We start from the raw sequence: 11106 nt of genomic DNA on the forward strand, positions 1-11106 counted from the left end.
TAACTATGTAACTATGTAACAGGGGCAGAGCAGAACCAAACATTCAGTTCAAACAGCTTCACCTTCACAAACTCCTCGTGCATCTCTCTGACCGGCTTCAGCTTCTGGTCACCCTGGTAACCATCCTCAAACAAAACACTACAAAAATTAAAATGTAACCGCTGTAGAAAAACCCTTTGAAGTTTTTATTTCACTGGTTGGAAATCCTTTTTCAGAATCACGTTCAAAGCATATAGAGTTTATCAGAAGTCTGATACAGTCTGGAGTTTAAGTTCCATGTAGACGTCAAAGGTCAAACTTTTCTTCACAAACAAAGTGTCCGTTTTCTTCATAGTCCTCTCTGGTCACCACCATCTCGTCATAGTCTGGGTTGTGGGCCAGGAGCTTCCCTCCTTCCCACGAGTAACAGATGGGACTGCAAGACAATAAACACCATAAAAAACTGTCAGAGACACAGGAGATCTGTGAGGAGACGTTATCTTGACTCCAGGAATCAGAGGCTCCCAGCTTGTAGTCACGTCGGCTACATCCACACGACTACGGTTTCATTTGAAAACACATCAACTCTGCTGCAGATACGTCTGACGTCCACACTACTCCAGAGTTTTAGTCCAGTTTTAGTTTGAAAACTCGAGCAGAAACACAGATGTCAGCACGTAGCCTTCCCTGATTCGTCAGGCTCCTGTCACATGACCTTCTCCCAGAACTAACAACCAGCATCATATTATTCGGTACGTTCTTGCCCAGTGTACAGGTCACGTTTTCAGGTATGTTAGTATGGATTTAATTTGAAAACGTAGTAGTATGGATGTTGCCTCAGACCGAGGCTCTGTGCTTGTCGTCACTTACTTCGCAGGTTGCAGGACTGACACGGGGAGATGGGCCGGGGCGAGCGATCGCAGCTCGGCCTCCAGTCGCTGCCTGTAGCCGGGGAACAAAGTGTTTCCTCCAGTCAGGACGATGTTCTGGTAGAAGTGGGGCTGCATCTCTGATGGCAGAGGAAACTGTTAGTGGCTTTATATTCACACACACTATAGACGAGTGTGTTCACAACACAAGGACAGCAGCTGACCTTCTGGCAGAGACTGGATGGAGTGGACGATGGCCTCTGGTATGCCCATCTCCTGGATGCCGATGTCTGACGGGTGAAAGAGCATCTCGGGAACAGCGAAGCGCTCGTTGACCAACCTCAGGATCTGCTCTCCTGTCTTATACTTTCCAGTGAACACCATCTCCTCCCGGGGCTGGTGAGAACAAAGACTGATGAGGACTAGTGATCCCAGAGACAATGAATCAGGGCCAAGGCAGCTCCTCAGATCCCCTCTGATGCCGTCTCACCTTGCAGAAGCCTTTTTTAATGGAGCTGAAATCCGGAAGAACATAATCCACCATCACAGTATTTTCCTCGCCCTTATTTCTGAGAACAGACGACACAGAAGAACCATCAGTCAACAACCAGCACAAGCTCACCTGGTCCAAGGCACCGTCCATCAAACAACCCCCAAAATAAACAAAAGTGATATCATGATGCCCGTTGGATCAAAGTGGACTGTGGGTGGATGTTGTTCCCCTTCCCACTTCTAATCTTTATGCTAAGCTAGGAGAGATCTTTCCCCGTTTACAGTTTTAATGCTAAGCTAAGCAGCTGCGTATTGCAATCTGAGGTCACAAGATTATGAAGTCGTTAATTCAGAGAAACAGAGCAGATTTATTTTTCCTCAAGTGAATGCAATACGCTTCACATTACTGACATGTTATCTACAAACATTACATTCAACCTTATTGATCCCTGTGATGTAAACTGCTGCTCATGATCCAGATCCACAGATAGAAAAGATTCTGTTGATCACAAAACTAAAAACTCTAAGAGGATTTGATGAAGGAAACTAACGAGTGATGACGAACAGATGAAGTAAACAGATGCAAAGTGTCGTGTGTCTGGACTTACTGTGCCACCTCCATGTCGTTATAAAACTGCTGCGAGACGTAGCAGACGTCTTCCTTCACCTGGTTGATCACATGAGTTTCATCCATCACGTGTAACTGACTGCAAGGAAGAGAGATTCTTTCATTGGATCTTTACCGAGAGAATCACAGAAGAAATACTCTCTGTTCTATCAGCTCTACCATCCACACTGGAAACAGCTGCTGCTCTCAGCTGTGGACCACGTATTCACATCAATACAGGTCCTCAACCTGCAAGTACCACAGTAACAGGACTTCATGTAGTCACAGTACCACAGTAACAGGACTTCATGTAGTCACAGTACCACAGTAACAGGACTTCATGTAGTCACAGTACCACAGTAACAGGACTTCATGTAGTCACAGTACCACAGTAACAGGACTTCATGTAGTCACAGTACCACAGTAACAGGACTTCATGTAGTCACAGTACCACAGTAACAGGACTTCATGTAGTCACAGTAACAGGACTTCATGTAGTCACAGTACCACAGTAACAGGACTTCATGTAGTCACAGTACCACAGTAACAGGACTTCATGTAGTCACAGTACCACAGTAACAGGACTTCATGTAGTCACAGTAACAGGACTTCATGTAGTCACAGTACCACAGTAACAGTACTTCATGTAGTCACAGTACCACAGTAACAGGACTTCATGTAGTCACAGTACCACAGTAACAGGACTTCATGTAGTCACAGTACCACAGTAACAGTTAACAGGACTTCATGTAGTCACAGTACCACAGTAACAGTACTTCATGTAGTCACAGTCAGTACCACAGTAACAGGACTTCATGTAGTCACAGTACAATAACAGGACTTCATGTAGTCACAGTACCACAGTAACAGTACTTCATGTAGTCACAGTAACAGGACTTCATGTAGTCACAGTACCACAGTAACAGGACTTCATGTAGTCACAGTACCACAGTAACAGGACTTCATGTAGTCACAGTAACAGGACTTCATGTAGTCACAGTACCACAGTAACAGGACTTCATGTAGTCACAGTACCACAGTAACAGGACTTCATGTAGTCACAGTACCACAGTAACAGGACTTCATGTAGTCACAGTAACAGGACTTCATGTAGTCACAGTACCACAGTAACAGGACTTCATGTAGTCACAGTAACAGGACTTCATGTAGTCACAGTACCACAGTAACAGGACTTCATGTAGTCACAGTACCACAGTAACAGGACTTCATGTAGTCACAGTACCACAGTAACAGGACTTCATGTAGTCACAGTACCACAGTAACAGTACTTCATGTAGTCACAGCAGAAGTTAGTTAGTACAGTACTTCAGTAATGTACTCAGTTACTTTTGACCAAACAACAAGAAAACCTGCAGCCAATCAGGTAGAAGCTGAGTGAGGTGGACTCACCGATATGAAATGATCTCTTTCAGGTGATTGGTCAGCAGCTTCCCTCCCACGTTGATCCTGACAGACACAATCAACCAATAGGCCGTCAGCATTATGTCGTCGCCCTCACCGTTAACACAGCTGCAGGTTAATGCTGCTGCCTCTCACCTGCGGATTCCCTCCTTCATCTTCTTGCTGCGGCAGTAGGGGACGACGTGTGTGAAGGAGAATCCACTGTCCACCAGCAGACAGCAGAGCTCGGAGGGCTTGGTGTGGAAGTAGTGATGAGCGCTGAGAGAGCCGGCTGCAGTAACACAGACACAAAGCTTTTACTGCCCAACAGAAGAAGAAACATATACAATTACATCGCTGCGTTTGGATGAATCCTAAAACAAAAGACTATTTTGTGAGATCACTGTGACCTTGACCTTTGACCCAAATCTAATCAGTTCATCTGTACGACACCTGGTCAGTGACTCCTCTAGATTTTAGTTGCGTCTTTTATGGAAACAAGAAGGTGAACAGGTTTCAATCACAGATCAAAATCCACCAAACTTCTTGTTTCAACAGATTTAAACCACTGACTGGTGAATATGTTGTTCCTGTCTGACTCCTCACAGACACCGATGAGGATTCACTTACCGTTTGTCCTGAGAGCCGACTGGAACTGATACTCCTCGAACAGGATCTCGTTCATCGACTCCTGAATGGAGGTGAAGTTGAAGTAAGGCTCCGTGATGAGGATGCTGGTGTCTGTAAAATCCACCTGGACCCAAACATGAGCAGAGGAGGGGGGGATGAGGTCAGGTCAGACCATGTGATCAAATTACAGACATTTCCTACATTTCCAGGAAAAGAAAAGAAAACTTCTTGGTGAAATAAAGACAAAGAAAAACACCTTGAACATCTCTTTTCCAAACAGATGATCCCACACTTTCCTCTGGACATCCCAGTTGACCAGGTAACCCTGCAAACAAAGAGAAACCTGTTAAAAACCAGCAGCTGGGTTAGTGCAGCTGCTGCCTCCACGTGTGACTCGCCTTCTGGAAGGGAAGGATGTAGAAGAGACCGGAAGGATCCTTGATCTCGTCCAGCTGATTGGCAGTGAAGGTTTTCAACCTGGACGTCTTGGAGCGGAACTGACAGTTCGAGATGACGCTGAGGAAGACGAGGTCAAACAAAGTCACGCTGAGGAAACGTTATGATCAAGCAGCTGGAAACTAAAGAGCAGGAGCATCTTCTCTAGTGGACAGAATTAGAGTTTCATTTCTGTTGCACTGGCACAAACACACGTCATCGTTCAATGTGGTTTCTATACAAAATAAGAACTAAAGAAAGACTAACACATGTGTGTGTGTGTGTGTGTGTGTGTGTGTGTGTGTGTGTGTGTAAACACAGTGTGATGCTAACAGTGACTGTTTGTCTTGAAGCATCGAGTCTTTAGAACAATGTGAGTAGAAGAAGAAGAAACAGCAGAAGAAGAAGAAACAGCAGAAGAAGAAGAAACAGAAGAAGAAGAAACAGAAGAAGAAGAAGAAACAGAAGAAGAAGAAACAGAAGAAGAAGAAACAGCAGAAGAAGAAGAAACAGCAGAAGAAGAAGAAACAGCAGAAGAAGAAACAGCAGAAGAAGCAGAAGAAGAAACAGCAGAAGAAACAGAAGAAGAAGAAACAGAAGAAGAAGAACAAGAATAAACAGCAGAAGAAGAAGAAACAGCAGAAGAAGAAACAGCAGAAGAAGAAGAAACAGCAGCAGAAGAAACAGCAGAAGAAGCAGCAGAAGAAGAAGCAGAAGAAGAAGAAGAAGAAGAAACAGAAGAAGAAGAAGAAACAGAAGAAGAAGAATAAACAGCAGAAGAAGCAGAAGAAGAAGCAGAAGAAGAAGCAGCAGAAGAAGAAGCAGCAGCAGAAGAAGAAGAAGCAGCAGCAGAAGAAGCAGCAGCAGAAGAAGAAGAAGCAGAAGCAGCAGAAGAAGAAGCAGCAGCAGCAGAAGAAGAAGCAGCAGAAGCAGCAGAAGAAGAAGAAGCAGCAGCAGAAGAAGAAGCACCAGAAGAAGAAGAAGAAGCAGAAGCAGAAGAAGAAGCAGCAGAAAAAGAAGCAGAAGAAGAAGAAAAGCAGAAGCAGAAGAAGAAGCAGCAGCAGAAGAAGAAGAAGAAACAGAAGCAGAAAAAGCAGCAGCAGAAGAAGAAGCAGCAGAAGAAGCAGAAGAAGAAACAGAAGAAGAAGCAGCAGAAGAAGAAGCAGAAGAAGCAGCAGCAACAGAAGCAGCAGCAGAAGAAGAAGCAGCAGCACCAGAAGAAGAAGAAGAAGAAGAAGCAGCAGCAGCAGAAGAAGCAGAAGAAGCAGAAGAAGCAACAGCAGAAGAAGCAGCAGAAGAAGAAGAAGAAGAAGAAGAAGAAGAAGAAGAAGAAGCAGCAGCAGAAGAAGCAGAAGAAGCAGCAGCAGAAGCAACAGCAGAAGAAGCAGCAGCAGCAGAAGAAGAAGAAGAAGAAGAAGAAGAAGAAGCAGCAGCAGCAGAAGAAGCAGAAGAAGAAGCAGAAGAAGAAGAAGCAGCAGAAGAAGAAGAAGAAGAAACAGCAGAAGAAGCAGAAGCAGCAGAAGAAGCAGAAGAAGCAGCAGCAGAAGAAGAAGTATTCTCAGGAGTTTCGCTCGTTGCTTCCTGTCGGGTAATAAAACCTCTTATCTCCACCATGAACCCACCTGACCGCCTCGTGGCTGAATCCGATTTTCGCGGTGTTCGCTCCGTTGTCCAGAACTAACGTCGCCATTAGAGTCGGAGCAGGAACTGAGGTAAATAAACGTGAATCCAGAAAAAAACCAAACAAACGATTCTCTTCACTCCGCCATTGACGCCGCTTCACTCCTCCAGCCAATCAGCTGCTTCCGCTCGTCTGGTGTCGTCACAGCTGACGCAGTGACACAGCCAATCAGACGTGAGCCTTTGAGTCCGTTTAGGAAAGTGTTCGGGTGGAAACAGGGTTCGCGTCTACTTCCGGTTCTACGTCACCTGAAATAAATGTAATAAAATGTTAGAATTTAACGCTGAAACTCTTCAGGTTTAGGATTTAAAGTAATTTCCCTGTTTTCTCAGTGGAATCTTTACTGAGGTTCAATAAACCACTTAAATATACATTTCCTCTTTTTTTATTTTGATAAAAGGAACATTTATATGGAACTCTTATTTTTTACTGTGAGACAAGATTAACTGTCCATAAAAAACAGAGTGGTGTCTTCACCATTCAGGAAAAAAATACTTTAATTTGTTTAGAATTAAAGAATCGGTCCCACACAAGAGAATCCTGAAGAAACAGATCGTGTCCTGGATACTCCCATAAAAAAGTGTTTATTTGACAAAGTGGAGACATTATTTATCTATTAGCACAATATTTCATGAGATATCCCCTTTATTCGTATAAAAAAAAATTACTCAAAATTGATCTCAAAATCCCACATTTCTCAAAAGTTTAAATTCAAATTTCTTGCCTGTTAATTTTTAATTCATCATTAAATATGTAAAATATAATCGTACATGATTAAAGTACAAACAGCAGTAACTTTCTTATTTCATGTACATAAACACAGAACTTACAGATATAAAGTGAATGTTTACGTGCTCGACCTTTCACTTAAAACCACAGTGTCCCTGCAGAGGAAACTATTAAAACCTCATGGGGACGTTTGTGCTGAACCTTCATGTAACGAGTCAGTTCACTGACAAACTGAAATACAGGAAGATCAATTCTAAACGTGGGCTCCTGCAGGCAGGTTGGTCCAGTTAGTCGTGACAGATACTCTGCAGTGGAAAACAAACGCACCTCTGTACCAGGTTGTTATTGTTATCTGATGAGGACAAACTATAAAAAAAGTCACATGTTCACGTGGCAATTATCAAACAATGGAGTCCTGAACACAGAGAGAGAAGTCCAATGCAAACACAAACAGCAGCAGTCCCTCATTTATTGACTCATGCATCTGTTCTGATGAAGCACAAAGTCAACAGGACACAGAGGACACAGGACGTAGCAGGACGCAGCAGGACGCAGCAGGACGCAGCAGGACGCAGCAGGACGTAGCAGGACGTAGCAGGAAGGACGAGCAGGACGTAGCAGGATGTGTTTGCTCAGTCTGCTCATGTTCACGACGAGTTTACAATGCTGACGAGATCATGATAACAATGAAATCACTTTATTTGTAGAGCACTTATCTAGACAAGGTTACAAAGTGCTTCACACAAAATTCAATTCATTTTAATTTTAAGAGCCAAATCCAAAAAGGAAAACAAGACCTTAAATTTATAGAGAAACCATCAGTTCCCACAATGAGCAGCTCTGACGACTGAGGAGAGAAGAACTCCAGAGCCAGAGTGTGAAGACATCGAGAGTCACGTAGGCAGCGAATGAGAAAATTATGAATTAGGTCCAAGTTTGTCCTTTTGGGTGATGTCCCCATTAATTGTAAAAAATGTCCCCAGTCCCCAGTCTCACAGATCAACCATCTACTTGACGATTTAACATGTTTGCCTCCATCCAAAGACAAAGAGGAGCTGGTCCCAGCTCTGGTCTGCGTGAGGAGGACGATCAGTCCGACGGGAGCAGTTGATGCAGATTAAAAAACAAAAGTATTCAGGGGTCGATTTCCTCACTGCTGCACAGACGTGAGGAAGATCACACTGGACTCACTGGTTTACACACCAGCTGCAGCCAGAGTCTTCTTAAACTACTAAATATCAGCTGTTCCGTCACTTCGTCTCTTTGAGAAGCGGCTGCTCACTCCGGGAAGCTGGGGATGCATCCCTCCAGACCAATGAGCTCGGGCCACGCTTCATATCTATTCACTGCTGCGTCATTCTTCTTGAACTGAAAAGACAGAAACACAGAGCGGACTCTGACTCAAACCACGACAGCAGATAATCCTTCAAACACACGATTGGTCAATTCATTGATGAGCTGATCAGCAAAATTCAAAAAAATGTCTTTGATGTCTTTTCATTGCATATATGACAAATCAATTTGATGTAAGATTGTATGCAGTCTAGCTAAGCTAGCTGTTTCCTCCTGATTCCAGTCTTTGTGCTAAGCTAATGTTACAATGTCTTCTTTTTATTTCAGGGAAATTAAATCACTGAGGAGTAAATTATCACATTCATTAAGATCGCTCAGACAAACTGTGATTTGTGAATATGGGCTGTACAAATAAAACCTGACTGATTGACATTCAACATGACTCATCCATGCTCGGTGTTACGTGTGGTACGAGTCTTCAGTCTGTCGTGTTCATTTCGTCTTCGTGCACGTCTTCTAAAATCTTCCGGATACAAATGAAACGGACGAGAGGGAGCAGGACCACGGGATATTGCTCGGGGGCAGTGTAGCGAGAAATTTCTACAATGGCTGAACTTTTTGAGGAGAGACTTTACAAGTTGCTAAGTTTGACCACTGTTTACAACATGGCCGCTTTCGATCTCTTCTTAAGAGACACGGCATCTCAATTCAGGGGCTGTATCCTTTTGACGCTGCCTTTGAAGAAAGATGTCTTATTTTGAAGGCTCCTTCATTTGTGGCCAACAAATTCGTCCTTCAATCCCTGAGAAGCGAAGGCTCCAACAGGTGGATCCTTGCTCGGCGGTGACGTCCAGGTATCAGGCTCAAACTAAACCAAACAGCTGACAGTAGACATGTTCAAAAACAAAGGGCGCTAAAACGTTCTCGTCGTGTCCAACTTCATCTGCTTGGCAACAGCAGTCCGGGCGTCTTTTCCTACTTAAAGGCAGAATAAATGAGCCGTCAGTGTGAATGAGGTGTGATCTGGCTGCTGGTACCTTCTCGAAGTGGCTCGTCACAGCTGCTCCTTTCCCACCAACAAACACCCAGTTATCTCTGAAGCCCAGCGACTGGATCATAGAACTTCCCAGTTGAGTGATCAGCGTCCTCCCTTCGTCATTTAACCTGTTACACACAAACACGTGTTCAGCCACAGAACACCAGCACATCCCGCTCACATGTTTCCCCTCCTCTGAAGTTCCAGCTTCTAACATGAGAATATTTATTAGTTTTCTGATTTGGTTGGTGAGGGTGAAAATCACATCTCTGAACTGCAATGGACATGTTTTTGTACTGTTGTAGAAAAGGTTGCATCCCAAGTGTTTTCTGTGAGTTTGCAGAAGAGAATGAGAGTAAACAGTGTCAAAGGTCACAGTGCCCTCACATTACTGAGAATGCAACATGTCAGGAAGTGGTGGAGGGACAGAACCTGCTCCGTTGACAGAGGCTCAACCTCGGGGACCTGACTGTCATTTCTTTAAGAAAACGTTTCTCTGATGGCAGCAGATTCAGAAGATGAGAATAAAGAAACATTTACTTTGACGCAGGATCGTCAAAAGACGCCATCAGCACAATGGTGCCCGTCTCAATGCTGCTCAGGAACTCGAGGAGCTCTTTCACGTCTGCAACACAAACACAGAGTCCATGTGTTTATCGGCTCAAACCATCCGACCACACAGAACCACGCAGTCGTTAGAAAACTCTCAATGACTCATCAGATGTTACTCACCCCCGCTGTACATGTCAAAGTTACCCGTCTTCACGACTTCTCCGGTTTTACCTGTTAAAGAAGAAGAGTGATGAATAAACCTGCAGCTTCATCATTCAGAATAAATAAATCATCTGGAGGTGATGCAGTGGTCCAACACTCACCATTTATTATAACTATGTTTATTCCTAATCCAGCATTATTCATCACTGTCCCAAGAACCCTGAGGAAAGTTTGAAACATCAAATATCAATAACAGCCGACGAGTGCGGCAGGAAGAGACGACCAGAAGTCACCAGAGGTTTGGAACACGTCCACGAACCAGGACATAAGGTTCTCAACAGCTTCTGCAACGTTCACTGAATTAAATATTATCTTAAAAAGAGTTAGAGTAGAAAATACTTCACTTTATGTCTCACTCTTATCCTGTAAAATCCTCTATAAACATGTAGTAATTCATTTTAAGCTACCGTACATTTCTACTGCATTATGTCTCCGATTTATCAGTTTGCTGATTAGTATTATTATTATTATTATTATCGGCCGATACCAGTTTCAAATCGGTGCGTAACGCCATTGGTCAGAATGTACCAGATATTTCCTCTAATGCCGAAATGAAAACTTTTATTTTGCAGAATAAACAACGCAGAGTAGATGTGGATTCGTGTTTCTATTTTGAATAAAAAAGGATTATTTTCTTTCTTGTGTTTATTTTATTGGTCAATATATCGGCATCGGCGCCCATAATACATATCAGTTCTCTTGTTTGTTGTGGAGCAGTTTGATCTCATCTTGTTACAACCACACAGACAGAAACAGGACTGGAGTCGTTCAGGCAGAGGAACTCACATCTGGGCCTGGAAGCAGATCTTTGGAGCCGCGGCGTTGGCGGCTCCACTCTGGATGTAGAAGCTGAAGTGCTTCTCAGGACAGTTTCCTGGCATCGGACATGAATTAGCTGGAGAGGAGACATCGATCAATCCATTAGCAGCTTCGTCAGAAACACATCAGAGGTTCACACTGACCCGGTTTCCTCCATCACTCACCTGATGAGTTCTGACTGGACTTGTCGAAGCTTTTGGATAAAACCTGTTGAAATTCATCTGGAAAAACAAGAGTTCACACATGTTCGAGTCCATGTCCCATCTGCTAACATGGAGGAGGCAGGGTGTATGAGCTATACTGCAGCCAGCCACCAGGGGCGATGTCAGTGTAAATAAAGATGGACGACAGCCGAGTGAAG

General features: G+C 43.8%; 2 protein-coding genes across 3 annotated transcripts in view; both read right to left on the reverse strand.

Annotated features, from left to right (window-relative positions):
- Nucleotides 1–170: 170 nt before the first annotated feature.
- actr6 (actin related protein 6) lies at nucleotides 171–6244 on the reverse strand. Its single transcript, XM_035157606.2, has 11 exons — nucleotides 6036–6244; nucleotides 4377–4494; nucleotides 4235–4303; nucleotides 3979–4102; nucleotides 3505–3640; nucleotides 3358–3414; nucleotides 1949–2047; nucleotides 1339–1417; nucleotides 1073–1244; nucleotides 850–988; nucleotides 171–415 (listed from the first exon to the last, which is right to left on the reverse strand). Exons 1-11 carry the CDS (start codon nucleotides 6101–6103, stop codon nucleotides 286–288), a joined length of 1191 nt encoding a protein of 396 aa, XP_035013497.1. The 5' UTR covers nucleotides 6104–6244; the 3' UTR covers nucleotides 171–285.
- A 1260-nt stretch (nucleotides 6245–7504) lies between these two features.
- The window catches only part of zgc:101783 (uncharacterized protein LOC447883 homolog), a 5073-nt gene continuing 1471 nt past the window's right edge, over nucleotides 7505–11106 (reverse strand). For both annotated transcript variants that reach the window (XM_035157607.2, XM_035157609.2), the window contains 7 exons: nucleotides 10910–10966; nucleotides 10713–10821; nucleotides 10028–10086; nucleotides 9885–9935; nucleotides 9693–9777; nucleotides 9154–9280; nucleotides 7505–8191 (listed from right to left, as the gene is read on the reverse strand). In XM_035157607.2, coding sequence (XP_035013498.1) covers nucleotides 8102–8191; nucleotides 9154–9280; nucleotides 9693–9777; nucleotides 9885–9935; nucleotides 10028–10086; nucleotides 10713–10821; nucleotides 10910–10966 — 578 coding nt within the window. In that variant the 3' untranslated portion in view covers nucleotides 7505–8101. The remainder of the gene's footprint in view (nucleotides 8192–9153; nucleotides 9281–9692; nucleotides 9778–9884; nucleotides 9936–10027; nucleotides 10087–10712; nucleotides 10822–10909; nucleotides 10967–11106) is intronic.

The sequence above is a fragment of the Hippoglossus stenolepis genome, chromosome 5 (assembly GCF_022539355.2).
Source record: "Hippoglossus stenolepis isolate QCI-W04-F060 chromosome 5, HSTE1.2, whole genome shotgun sequence".
NCBI lineage: Eukaryota > Metazoa > Chordata > Actinopteri > Pleuronectiformes > Pleuronectidae > Hippoglossus > Hippoglossus stenolepis.

Coding starts and splice junctions, on each gene's coding strand:
- actr6 (XM_035157606.2), bottom strand. CDS start 6,103: ATGGCGACGTTAGTTCTGGACAACGGAGCGAACACCGCGAAAATCGGA. Junction 3,641..3,978: donor GTCGGCTCTCAGGACAAACG/GTAAGTGAATCC, acceptor GTGTTACTGCAG/CCGGCTCTCTCAGCGCTCAT. Junction 3,415..3,504: donor ATGAAGGAGGGAATCCGCAG/GTGAGAGGCAGC, acceptor TGTGTCTGTCAG/GATCAACGTGGGAGGGAAGC.